The following is a 13,928-nucleotide window of genomic DNA, read 5'->3' on the forward strand; positions in this document are numbered from 1 at the left end:
AGGACTAGCTCTGTATCTGTGGTGTTTTGGTGTCTCTGGTTTTGTCTGGCCCTTTGAGGCTTTTAACAGTTTCGGCGTTCTGTTTCTGGGTCATTCTCCTCTCTCGAGCCCTGGCTTATATTAATTTCTTCCAATTTCTTCCATATTACTTTTCTTTTTCCTTCATGTTACTATTTGTAGAGGCATCTGTCTTCCTTCATCATATCATGGGATTGCAGGGTAATTCAAATATCATTCTGAAATTGCCAAGTAGGATGAGACCTGTTTGTCTTCTGTCTACTCTGTTGAACCAACCTATACTACTTCAATTTTATGGGCTTCATGTTTTGAATTTAAAAAAAAAAAAAGGCTGCAGGTTAGAGAGAGGCTACAGTAGTAGAACAAAAATAATCTTAATTAAAACTATAGGTGGATAGTGGCCAACTTTGTGAAAATTTTGGAATAATTTTAACTGTATCTCTAGTAGAGTTATGATTATTCTGATCAGGATTTTATTTTCAGTACTAATTTCTACTAGGTATTTCAGATACAGGCAGCCCTTGTATTATTCCTGATAATATAGTTTGTGATAGTCTTATTTTCTGAGGACTATAAGCAGTGACCTTGCTTTTATTCTGGCCAAGGATAATGGTTTAGAAAAAAGGACTGAAAACTGTTGTTGTTGTTGTCAATAAATAGTGTTGCTTGGAAGCCCATTAATCACAGGAACATTACTTTAGCACAGGCAACTGAGTACTTTAAGAAAGGCAGAGATGTAATTTCTAAAGTGGAAACAGTGCCAAAGGCAGTATGCTTACTTTATTAAGTTGTTTACTTAATAGAGTACTTGAATCTGAGAAATAATTTGATTTCTCTTTGCCTTCAAATTGCAGTAGTGAATCAGTGCCTCTTCTAAAATGAAACCTGTGACACGGGTTCATTTTATCTAATATAGGGGGAAACCTTGCCAGATAGTTTTGTCTTAACCTGTTCTGTACACCTCTATGCTTTTGAACAAAATGGCATTTACAAATCTTGTCAGGTAAATGTATCCATCAGTAGTATGGGAAGACTTCTTGTCAATGGTGTCTCTGACATGGACAGAAGTCAGTGAAATGGATTCTTCCACTGTGATTGTAAACTTCTAATGAACAAATACTTTTTCATCATAGTTTTCTGTCTTGATTTACCAGTAGATTTGCTGAAATGTGCCTCTGATAGCTTGCCTGTGTTGGAAATAACTCTTTAGTAGTTACTAAACATTACCACTGAACAAGGTTTGTATATTCTCTCTCCCTAAACTTTCTATTATTTCTATTATTTTTTATGATCAGGTTCATATCTTCCTGATGGGAGCGCGCTGGATCCTGATTATTATTTCTCTACCATTAGCTCCAGCTTTTCAGTTTCTCCTCTCTTCAATGGCATTAACAATAAAGAGTTTAATATCCCACTGGAAATGCTCCGTCAGCTATTGAACATGGTACGTGAGATGGGTTCTTAGGAGGGCTCCAGTGAGATTGCATTCTAGGTATTCATGCTAGAAATAGATGCAGTTTAAGTTTAAGCTTTTAGAATTGCAAATAAAAAAGACGATGTTTGTCTCTCAAGCTTTGTGTAATGTTATTTTTATGGCATTTAATGTCATGCTTCAATAGTATTCCTAAAAAGCTCTCATATGAACCATGAAGAATTTGGAAAATTGAATAAGTTTACATAAACTTCTTCCTGTTTGAGTCTTGCAGACCACTTGTTCTGAGGTAGCTTATGTACTGCTAGTTGCTGAAATAGAAGATTGGTTTTTGCTGTGGGAATGAGACCCTTTTCTAGAAAGGTTTAGTTGCTGGGAATTCAAGCAAGTGACAGAAACTACTGTCCCTGTCTGCTTCCTGCACCAGCTATTTTGGAACACCACACAGAGGCTCAAATGTATTTATTCTCGTTGCAGCCAGAAATTCTTGTAGCCTTAATTTCATCTGATACTTTTTTCTTCTTTTTTTTTTTTTTTTCCTCCGTAGGTGAAACAGATTGTTGGGGATTCTCTGCTAAAGACCTTAGATGCAGTTGTAGCTGAAGTTGCAGAGGTGTGTTTTAAAATTCCTTTTCTAATGACTTGAATACTTTATTTTTTTGTCTTAATAATTAATACTTTGAAAATTAATCTTTTACCTATGTATGGTATGCCCTCTCAATACTAATTCCCTGTTTGAACTGTTCTTTCAGTGGTTTAAATCTAGTCTTGGACTGTGTAAAAATGGGGAGGTGAAGGGGGAATGTTTTCCAGTAATGTAGAAGGAAATAGTTATTCTCTTAAGTTGATTTTGAATCTAGCAGGTTGCTTCTTTTCTCTTTCAGACGGGTGCTAATATAGATCTCTATTACAAAACATTCAGTGACCCTCTTTATCTTGCTCAGTTTAAAATGCTGAGAGACACATTATACTATATGAAAGGTACAGTATTTGTATCTTTTTAAACTTATCCTTCATTACAGTTAGGATCCAAAGCGTTGTCTGCATTGTATTGAGTGCTTGAACATGGGGCTTTGCATTTCCTGGGAACTCCACGTAGCTGTATGTATTTTGAAATGTTTCTATATAAAAAAGGGGTTATGGAAATAGAAAAAAAATATTTTGAGCACCACTAAAAGGATTAAGAGATGGCATTTCAATTGTCTGCTTACTGGTGGGCTTTGCTTTGAAATTCATTTTTTAGGTAGGGGATAAACTTTATGAAATCATTTAATTTATGACATAGAAATGGATTTTATATACGCTGTTATTCTGATACACTGACTCCCATCCTAGTATAATGCCATTTCCTTTTATTTCTTTAGACCTTCCCAACTCATTTGTGAAGGAAATCCATGATTTTGTGCTAGAGCAATTCAACAGCAGTCAATCAGAACTTCAGAAAATCCTCCATGATGTGGATCGACTGCACAATGAACTGAGTCCTTTAAAACTGCGTTGTCAGGCTAACGCTGCCTGTGTGGATCTCATGGTGTGGGCTGTGAAAGATGAGCAAGGTAAAAATGCTCTTTGGTCTCTGCAATGTCTATCTCTTCCCCCCCCCCCCCCCCCCCCCCGCCCCCAAGTTGTAAAAAAATACTTACAAGGTCTCTGAGAGTAGATGATGCTCAGAGAAATATAAAATAAATTTCAGTTAAATACTTTTTGCTATTAGAATATAAGAGTAAAACTTCCATCAAAAATTTGTCAAATTAGTTGGCTAGGTAGTTAGACGTCCCGTCATAGAAATGGAAACAGAAACATCTTATTGGCTTATCTACAATAAATTTTATAATTGCTGCGCTATGTGCAGCTGCTTATTTTCTACTTTGTTTTTAATTATTGCTCTTAGTGTCTTAAATGTTTCTCAGTCATTCTTTTAAAGAAAATGTTTTTTCTTCATTGCTAACAGCACTGGGAGGCTCTCACTTTTTCTCAGTTTTCTTTCTTGTTGTATAATTCTTACACATCCTCTGAATACGTGAAGGATTTTTTCCTTTGGACCTCACAATACTTAATTTCTGTCAAATGTGAAGTACCCTCAAGATCAACTTTAAGTACTGTCATTCTTTCAATCATAGTGTTTGACAGAGCTGTTTGGTGCAGGTACCAAGTTTGCAAAACTGTTTTCGCAGAAGCACTACTAAATCTCTTTGAGGAATTGCAGTATGAGGAGAGCGAAGCTGATACATTTTCTGTGTTGTTTTAGACATTTCCGTAAGCATTGGGTTTTGTGTGGTGTAATAACAAATCTGACAAACATAAATTTTTCTGCTGGATTTTTCATTTAAGGTGCAGAAAACCTGTGCATCAAGTTGTCAGAGAAGCTGCAGTCAAAAACCTCAAGCAAAGTCATCATTGCTCACTTGCCACTGCTAATCTGCTGTTTGCAGGTCTGTCTTTACAGTATTTTACATTACTGTATCAGTGAGTGAGAGTTTGGGGAGGTTTACAGGTTGCTAGAATAACACTTTTTATCTGCTATTTGTATTACTTGCCATTGATATGTTCTACGTTTGGATTTTAGAGGTCTGGTGTAGAAACTAGAACTGAAGTAGAGTAGTGCTTTCAATATTTTCTTAGCTCAACAACTTCTTGAAGAATAATATTTATGAGGGTTTTTTTTAACCAGTATTTAATTTCTGAAATATTTAGCTGCTTAGTCTATTACATAACAAGTTAAAATACTGGGACTGGCAGGTCACTGAGTTTTACAACTAAGACTTGGTTATTCTAGTTTTTATGTCTTCTTATTGGGCACCTATTAATAGTCTTATAAATGTGATATTTTCCACAACACAATGGTAAATATGTTGTGGAATGGTAAATTACCAGGATTCTCTAAATGTTGAAACTTGTCCAGTAACTTTAGAGAGTGCATTTCATCTCATGTAACTCCTGTGAAATCACCCAGCAAGGTTTAACTGGCGTGACATATTCTAGGATAATCTAAAAAATTTAGATACTTGAAATATCTAAATCTTCTGCTAACAAATGAATCCCTCAGAACTACGTATGGTTTGTTTTGGTTTGGGGTTTTTGTATTGAGTTGAAGTTGCAAGCTTACAGTTGAAATAAAAATTGTGCTGTGATATTCTAAAGCTGTGTTCCTTTTTTATTTTTCTTCTTTTTCTTTTTTAGGGTCTAGGTCGTTTGTGTGAGAGGTTCCCTGTTGTGGTTCATTCTGTCAATCCATCCTTGAGGGACTTTCTTGTGATACCTTCCCCAGTGCTTGTGAAACTTTACAAGTATCATAGCCAGTATCACACAGGTAAAGAAGAAAAGGCCATGTTCCAAAGGATATGCTAGTGATTGTTTTCCAACTTGTATGGCTTGTTGATGCTTTTGAGTATTTTTTGGTGATATAGCTGTAGGGGGAACTGAAGATGCATTTGTGATTTTTTGGAGGGGAGGAACGCAAATCAAATTCTGGTAGAAGTGTATCTAAGGCCAAGCACTCATGTAGAACTATGTTTTATCATAGCAGCAATATTCCTGTGCCCATTCTGCGAAACCAAGATAGCCTTATGTCAAGCACTTTTGTCCTGAGTGAGATCATCAATAACTGTAGTGTGATGCTGCAGTTTTGAAGGTCGTATTGCGTGTGTCAACCTCCTGCATTCAATTCAGAGCAGTTTGCTTACGGCTTTGTCCACATGGGCTTTCAAAAACTTCCAGTGACGGAGATTCTACAACCTGAGCCAATGCATAATTATCCTCATACCATCTTGATAGCATGTGGCAGGGTTTTTTTTGGTTGTTGTTTTTAAATTCTAATATCAAGTTATAATTTCAGAAAAATTAAATGTTCAGTTTAAATCACTTGCTGATACAAAAGCAGTACATAATGCTAAAGTAGAACACGTAAACTGATAGTGACTAAATTTAGGAATAGTTAAATGCAGTAATATCTTGTATAGCTAGTGACAGCACATGCATTTCCAAAGTTCTTCAGCTCAGCTCTCTGAGTTGTAAAGTAGGTTGTTTTGTATTCACTTACCAGATACTGCTCTACCTGTGTGCTCTCATCTTGGGGGGAAAAAAGGTATTTCAAATGGTGTTGATTTCCATATTCTTGTGTTCTTAGTAGGTGGTAATGATATCAAGATTAGTGTAACCAACGAGCATTCAGAGTCCACTCTAAATGTAATGTCTGGCAAGAAAAGTCAACCATCCATGTATGAGCAACTGCGTGACATTGCCATAGACAACATCTGCAGGTAGGAGAGAGACTTGCATCACGTTGGAACGCATGTTCTGTTTCCCTTCCAGAAAAGTATTGTGAGCATCTAAAAGGTGCTGCTCTGTGCTGCTCTAAAGGCCTTCTGCCTTTTTTAATCGTGACTTCATTTTCCTTCAGACATCTGTTGGTTCTGGTTTTGTCCTAATTGTAAAATAATAATGCAGTCTCATTGTTTTGCTTCCCACATATGTAATTCGTGCTAGTCGCCATTTTGATGCTCAGCTGGGTTTTTGTTTTGTGCTTAGATTATCATGTTGCGTGAGCATCCTGTAACAGAAGGATTGTTACGCACTCAAATGTGGGCAGTGTAATGATTATTCTTCCCTTCTAAACAGCTACAGAGAGCTGGAGGGAAGACAAATAGTTAGTGACTAGAGACAAGGGATTAAAGTTTCTAAAGCAGTGGATTCTGAACTTGCCTTATTGCATATCCCCATCTTCATTGTTGCTGGAGAAAGCAGCAGTAGAAAGTCTTTTTAAAATACTTTTATTTTTTAAAATACATTTGCAGCATTCCTAGGCAATCAGTTCTTATATCTCAGTATAAATTTTTTTCTTTATACCTGGTGTGCATTTACAGTAGTAAAAATGAAATGTTTGATTCATGCTTTTTTTCCCTCTGGCTGTTCTAGCAAGTTTTCTGTTCGTTGTTATTCCAGGTGCTTGAAAGCTGGCTTGACTATAGATTCGGTGATCGTTGAGGCCTTTCTTGCGAGTTTATCTAACCGTCTGTACATCTCTCAAGAGAGTGATAAGTAAGTTGTTAGTCATCAAACCAATTTTTCCTTCACTCAGTGACCCTGAAGCTTATTCTAAGTACAGGCAGCATTATTTTAGAATTAAGTGTCTCTGAGATTAGTGAGCTGGTATGTGGGGTCATGATTTTCCCATGCAAATCTTTGCAGACCTGAGGGCTTGTTTTCATACTGAGAGGTATAGATTTATTTTTATCTGATTGAATCAGCAAATCTTTGGTGAGTATTAGCCAATTTTGAGTCCTAGATTGAGCGATACTCTCTCTGCTGTATGCTTTAGGCTTCAGCTATATTTTATGGCTTGACACAGCTTGCCACTTGTGGCATTTGACTTGCTTCACTTTTAAGAGACTCGCCAACCAAGAAACTTCCAAGGGGAGGTCCTGTAGTAGCTGGTCTGACTGTCATATCTTAATGTTTTGCAGATCACTTTTATCTCTTTTCATTGTTGTTTCTAGAATAGTTTGTTCATGGATTAGTGTGGGTTTCTTGGATAGTATCTTTGTGGGGTTTTTTGTTTTGAAAACCAATTTGGGCAAGTATATCTCTAATGTTAATGTTGGGAGTAGGTGAGTATATAGAATGGCGATATTAAAGCTGTTAGTGATGTTTAAATGTAGTATATCAACTGTTTCTTATATGAAATGTAACCATGCTTGGAGATCTTGATAACTGTTGAACAGCTACATGTATGGTTTTGGGTTATTTTGTTTGTTTTTATAACAGGGAAGCTCATTTGATTCCTGATCACACAATTCGTGCTCTAGGGCACATTGCAGTGGCACTGAGGGACACCCCAAAAATGATGGAACCCATCCTACAGATCTTACAGCAGAAGTTTTGCCAGCCACCTTCTCATCTCGATGTACTCATCATTGATCAGCTGGGCTGCTTGGTCATCACTGGAAATGTAAGGAAAGAACTGGCCAAGAGGGTGCCAGTTCATGACCCCTTCCCTTTAGTTAAAAGGAAACATATTTTAGAAACTGTATTTGCAGAAGTTTTTCAAGGTTTTTCTTTTCTTCACCACAGGTATGGGCCTGTACAATCATGTCTCTGTGACATCAGAAAATTAATAATGTCTAAAATGCTGTCCCTGTGAAGAAGATTAGTCTCCACAGAAAATAATAAAAGTCTTTTTTAAAAAACAAACTATAAAAAAATACCAAACTCAATATTTTTAAAAGTTATTAAGAAGTTTATAAACTTCGTCTATGTCCTGAATAGCACAGTATGCTTTTTCATATCAGTAATTAACTTTCAAAGTCTTGTAAGTCCGTACATTTAAAAGTATAGATTGCCTTCTTCAGTCATACAAGGATTAACTGGCTTACCTTTTTCAAATGTAATTTGTGCCTCTAACCGAGCAATTAATTGCTACAGCTCAGAAGCCTGGAAAAAAAGTTTTCCATCAGGAAGGCGGAGTTAAAGAACTCAATAAATTTTGTAAAATTTGAGCAATTAAAACCAGTAATGCAAGCACCTCCACTGTGTGCTTTATGGAAGCTGAAACCATTGCTCAGGCTATGACTAGATACCTATCTGAAGAACTTTGTAATACTTAATGCATTTTACAGGGTTGCTCTTCATTGTATTCAATAAGCTCTACTTAGTGATTTTGTTGTTGTTTGGTTTTTTTTTTAAAGCAATATATTTACCAGGAGGTGTGGAATCTGTTTCAACAAATCAGTGTTAAAGCAAGCTCAGTTGTTTACTCTGCCACAAAAGACTATAAGGATCATGGATACAGGTAACGCTTAGTTGTGTCCTTCAGAAGTATGAATATTATATCGAATATCCTTTAGTCTACATCAGGAATTTTCACTTTTTCCCAGTATGTTTTATAAAAATCTTATAAACAGTACCATTCTTTTTTTTCTTTGATGCTAGAGAGTAATATATCAGTTTAAAAATAGTAGCACTTCATAATATATTCCTGAAAATGTTTTTCACTACAGGTACTATTGATTTTTTTTCTTTTTTAATCTATAAGGAGCTAATGTTTGTAAATGATAATTTACATCGATGACTTACATTATCTGTAACTAGAGTAATTAATCTCTTAGCCTAGAAAAGCTAATGAAGTCCCATTTGGTCTTCTGTGTGTGTGTGTTTTGGTTTGTTTTTTTAAATGTGGTCCCAGTATTTGTTAGAGATTCAATGCAAACCATTAACAATTTAATTCTTAGTATGTAAGTATGCATTTTAGGCCCTGTTACAATTAAAGATTATCACTGATCTTGTTGATAGTTGGGGTAGGCTGGATATCTTTTAATGCAGAATGTGAGTAACTGAGGGGACTATTCCTGTCAGTGTATTTTAACATACTGTCTGACCCAGTGCAATCAGAGCTTTAACAATAGCTGATACTAGTTCTGATTCTTCGGCTGAAGAGCTTTCCCAATCCAGAAACACAGCCCTTTGCTGCTTTTTGTCTGTAGCCATATCTGTTACAGGAAAGTAATTTCCTTTTGGCCATGACAGCATCCTAAATGAAAGTTTACAGATAGTTTTTCACTTAAATACTGATTGCATTTCAATTATCAGTAAAGTGATGTGCCATTAAAACAAAAAACAACTCCCCAGAAAAAACTGAGTGAAAAAATGTTGGCAGTCTTTTTATAAGAGTTACTATCAGCATCATGAAGAAAGTATTGAAAATATAAAGCTTTGCGGAATTGCTTGTTTATAACTGTTCTTTCTTCTCAGACATTGTTCTTTAGCAGTCATTAACGCCCTTGCTAACATCGCTGCTAACATTCAAGGAGAACACCTTGTGGATGAACTACTGATGAACTTGCTGGAACTGTTTGTTCAGCTCGGGCTAGAAGGAAAGAGAGCTAGTGAGAGAGCAAGTGAAAAAGGACCGGCACTGAAGGTAAGGTGTTCACTGTTTTTTTAATGCAGTTGTGCATTTATATAGATGGCACTACTAAACAACTTCTGTATGGTTTTTGAACCAACCCCACACACTTAACACACAGAGAAAAAAATCACGCTTCCTTAAACCTAAGAATGTGTTCTGATCATGGAATATGAGTGCAGATTTATAACACCTTTCAAACACCTAATGAATCTGTGTATAGTATCTGAGCTAAAGCAGTGGTATACTTGTTCAGCTGAGCCTGATTTTGTGTGAGGCTGAATAAACCGTCTGGAGTGTTGAGCTGTTAGAGGCAGAGCTGCAAAGAGAAATATGGAACGCTGACTACTGAACTCCTCTTACTAATTCCTAAAGTGTCTTTAGATGTGTCAGAATTGTACTTCTAATTTTAGTAGGATCATAGGAAAACGCAGGTTGGAATGGACCTCAGGAAGTTATCTAGTCCAACCTCCAGCTTGAAGTAATCAGTTTGTCATCCTGATTAATCCTGAACTGCTGTTATGAGTGGGTGTGTCCTGATTTTTTTTCCAAGATCCAAGTTGATGCAGGCCTATCTGTTTAGGTTTATAATTGAAACAGTGCAGTGAAGTGAAAATTACAGATGTAATAAAAATCTCTGATGATTTTTAGGAGCACTTTATTTAGAGAGCAAGTTTATTCAAAAAGCTTGCCTAAGAAGGAGGAGACTTGTCTCTTAGATTAATTTGTATGATAAGAATCCTTTGCAGAAGAGTATATTTAAGTGGTTTTGCTTTAAAATAGCATTCTTTTTAAATGCAATTTTCAGTTGTGATTTGTAAAATTTAATATATACTGGCCTTTAAAAGTCTATAAAAAGGTTTGGAACAGGAGTGTCTTTAGATGTTAACTAAATTTCTACAGGAGCAGTTTACATGCAGTTACTTTGTTCACTCAGAATTCTCTGCTTTTTTCCCTTATGTGAAGACTTTTCGCCTCACTTCATACTACCTTTTCTTCCCATTTCAATGAAGTATCCAGAGTGCTCAATGTGTCTGTTCTATTTAAGAAGCAAACAAAAATCTCACTCTTTCCCACAATACCTTTCTCTCATCTTTGCTCTAAAATATACTCACAAACAAGCTGTTAACCTTGACTTTTGCTCTTGAGATATATATTATCATTTGAAAAGCAAAATGTGGTTGCTTCCTACTCATCAAAAATCAGAGCCTTCCTCTGGTTTGTTCTTCCCTAGTGTTCAGATGCTGTAACCTCTTGGCAGTCATGCACTTCTTTAGGATAGCTTGTAAAAACTCACGGTGTTTGATAGTGATTTTATTAAAATATGCAAGTGTATTTTTTGTATATAATTCAAATGCGTTCATACTGGAAAGTTAAGGTTTCCTCGGAGATGCAATTTGAGAGCTGTTCCCTGCTTTTTAGGGCTGATAAGTAACACTTCCTTTTGAAATAGGCACATTTTCCTAGTACTAAGGGGAACAATGGTTGTTTTTTTTGTTTTTAACCAATTTTTTCCCCTCCTGTGTTTGCTACATTTTAATAGTACTAAGTTCTTTCTCTATCCTTCTGTGGGATGGGTGAACTCTCTTGGTAAATCCTTCCAAAATGAATCTGTTTGCTTTGAAGATAGACCACGTTTAATCAGGGATGCCAACTCTTCTTTTAAAAGGGACCTAGGACATGTCTAGAATCTGCTTTTCATGAAGCCTGTGGTGGAAAAATCTCTCTCCATGGGTTTCATAGATTCTTTTAACCACAGATAAGTGAGCTGAAATGGTGAAAAACAGATTGTAAACATTGCTATAACATGACATTTCTAAATTAGGTTCCACCCTCCTCCTCTCAGGGATATTTTTCCACTGTTTCAGTTTTGAAATCACTATGGGAGACAATCTGCTGCACTGACTTAAAGCTGCCTGCAAATGGAAAAATATGTGATTGATTTAACGTGGATTTGAGCTAGGAGGCAGTGTTTCTTTATTATGAAGATACTGATAGCAGTTTTTACTAGAACGCTCTTTACTCAGTGTAGAGGAGAAGTTATGAAAGGTATTTTGAAGGCTGGGTTACTTCATTTTCAAGAAGTGATGAAGTAGGTAAAACACAGCACATGTTGTGCTCCCGAACAAAAGCAATTTTTTTCTTTGATAATTGTCAGATAGTTTGCCTACGTCCTCTGCTTCTCAGCATACCTTTTATAGACTTAAATTTGCTTGCTAGCCATTAAAATGCTACAGTGGCTTATTTCTTCTGTTTTACACCAGATTTTTCAACCACGCAAAAGTGGCTTGTCTGAGGGGAAGAAAAATAACATGGGGTTTTTTGGTTGTTTTTGGTTTTGTGGGTTTTTTTTTTTTCCTCTGTTGCTGATAGTTAACATGAATGTCCCCTGAGTATGCCCAGGGATGGAAGTCATTGCATCTTCTTTATCCTTGGTGCCATGTATTGTCATAAAGAGGCTGTCATTCCATTTCTGTAACACAAATGCTAGTAGAAAAGTGGGTTTTCTACAGTTCTATCTGTTGGTGTCGTGTTGGGTTCTGGCTATCTCAGCTTGCGTCTCTACTCTGACTCTGCAGCAGTTTGTCACGTGTGGTGGACTGTCCTGATGCTAGCAAAAAAAAAAAAGTGACTTTTCCCAGTCATTCCTACCCCTTAGAGTGACTTGAGCGGTGGTCTTTTATTCTCTTCAAAAATATTTAAGGGTCTGTCTTTTGTTTTGCTTTATCTCGGACACTACAGGAAAGATAACTAAAATATGTTTTAGTTGGGTTGTATCGTTATTGTTTCATCTGAAGACTATTTTGCTTTTCTTGCTCTCTTTTCTTCTTTCCTTTTTTTTTTTTAATTGCTTCCTTTTGGTTTATTCCACTTCATGCAAAGCTGTACCCTGTTAGCATGTCTGCCTTGCCTCCTTCTTGTGGGACCAGCAGTCTCTATACCTGGCCTCATTCTTGTAAGGGGGAAGCTGGAGAGTTCTCTCCCTCCCAAATTCAATGTGAAGGGATATGGGAGGTAGGGAAAGACTTCAGAGAGGAGATGTCTCTGAGCAGGGTGTCTGTGCTATCGCTGTTTGCCTTATTGGAGAAGGTGAGAGATGCCGTGCTGTGTGCAGTGAGTGTTCACAGTTCTTAAACACTGTATTTGGCCAAGAGCAAACACTCTTGTATAGAGTGCAATTTAAAAAGTCCTAATAAGTCACAGGAGATATGTATTTTCCTTATGCTTCTTATATTTCAATGGAAAAGGCTGTTCCCCCTGCTTAAATAAATTCTTGAAAATGATGCCTTTTTACAGACATGTTATTTTTGGCTTCATTTTGGTAGTAAAATGAGACTTTTAGTAAACATTTGTCTATGGCCACCCATTTAATGTGAGCATTTTTCTTGCAGTTGTTGGATGTCAGATTGGATGTGGTATCAATGAATATTCCCCCCCCTCCCCGCTGTTTAGCTCAAGGAATAATATTAACACAAACATAGAAGACCCTGTGCTGGAAGGGAAGAAAAAAAAATCCCTTCAATACTCTATGAGGAGCCACCTGAAAAGCTTTGTTGCAAGGTGCCAGAGTGTGCCCAGTCCTGTGGATTTCTGGAGTGCTCTCGTGGCCACCTCATGCATATCTGTTTGCAAGACAGAGTTGTAGTTGCAAATGAAAACATACATTGCCATAGACAGTAGGAATGTTTGATGCTTGAAATATGTCTTGTAGCAGGTATTTTAGAAATGCTTTTGTAGATGTTTTGATAATTTTTTTTTTCTTTTCCAGGCCTCCAGTAGCGCAGGGAATCTGGGTGTGCTTATTCCTGTTATTGCTGTGGTGAGTATCCAGCAGTTGGGTTGTTGCAAACAGAAGAATTTTTCTCACGTGTATCAGTGCTATTTCATGGTCAAATGGTTTGATTAACAACTAGTGCAGAAGTAAGTGTCCAAGAGAAATATAATAGTACTGTAAAATAATATTTCTTGCTCTAAGGGGAGGGGGAAACATTTGTTTAATAATGACATATCTCTTAAAATAATTAATCTTTTGTGATTCAGGGTTAGATTGTAGCTAGTCATGAATCCAAGAGATTCATGAGCTAAATAATACCACAGGGGATATTTCTTTGAATAGTGTTTGGCGTGCAGTGTAATAAACAGCACGTATCTGTGGCCTGAGGAGAAAAGTGAAAAACAAAAGTTAATAGAAACAGAGTTAAAAATAAATCTTAGTTTGGCAACACAGTGAATTCTGCTTCTTAAAAGGAGAAAAAAAAATCATTGAGAAAGGAGGGCGGAAGTGTCTTCTGAAACTAGAATTGGCTGTCATGCTCAAAGCATGACATTAGGAAATGTGCAAGGACAATGATATCCATTCCAGGCTCATTTATTTTGATGTATATCTGGTTTTGGTCTTGGATGACAACTTTTTCTGGGGGGGAAAACTTTTTTTTTAAACAAAGTATAACTACTAATTCAGCCAAAAATTGGTGTGCAACCATTCTAGATCTCCAACAGAAAATTTGATATGTCCAAGCTGCATTTCCAGGTCATTAGGAATAGTTGCTTAACTGCTGTAGCTTTTACAAAAAACCT

General features: G+C 36.6%; 1 protein-coding gene across 3 annotated transcripts in view; it reads left to right on the plus strand.

The window, feature by feature from the left end:
- Positions 1 to 13,928, plus strand: part of PI4KA (phosphatidylinositol 4-kinase alpha) — a 63,911-nt gene that overhangs the window by 7,737 nt on the left and 42,246 nt on the right. For 2 of the 3 annotated variants that reach the window (XM_054843850.1, XM_054843853.1), the window contains exons 8-19: positions 1,314 to 1,462; positions 1,998 to 2,063; positions 2,335 to 2,431; positions 2,815 to 3,006; positions 3,782 to 3,882; positions 4,631 to 4,760; positions 5,577 to 5,709; positions 6,392 to 6,487; positions 7,214 to 7,397; positions 8,134 to 8,237; positions 9,197 to 9,365; positions 13,120 to 13,170. In XM_054843850.1, the coding sequence (XP_054699825.1) occupies positions 1,314 to 1,462; positions 1,998 to 2,063; positions 2,335 to 2,431; positions 2,815 to 3,006; positions 3,782 to 3,882; positions 4,631 to 4,760; positions 5,577 to 5,709; positions 6,392 to 6,487; positions 7,214 to 7,397; positions 8,134 to 8,237; positions 9,197 to 9,365; positions 13,120 to 13,170 (1,472 nt within the window). The remainder of the gene's footprint in view (positions 1 to 1,313; positions 1,463 to 1,997; positions 2,064 to 2,334; positions 2,432 to 2,814; positions 3,007 to 3,781; positions 3,883 to 4,630; positions 4,761 to 5,576; positions 5,710 to 6,391; positions 6,488 to 7,213; positions 7,398 to 8,133; positions 8,238 to 9,196; positions 9,366 to 13,119; positions 13,171 to 13,928) is intronic. The other variant, XM_054843852.1, reaches the window with a different exon arrangement.

Source organism: Grus americana, chromosome 16 (genome assembly GCF_028858705.1).
Source record: "Grus americana isolate bGruAme1 chromosome 16, bGruAme1.mat, whole genome shotgun sequence".
Classification (NCBI taxonomy): Eukaryota; Metazoa; Chordata; class Aves; order Gruiformes; family Gruidae; genus Grus; species Grus americana.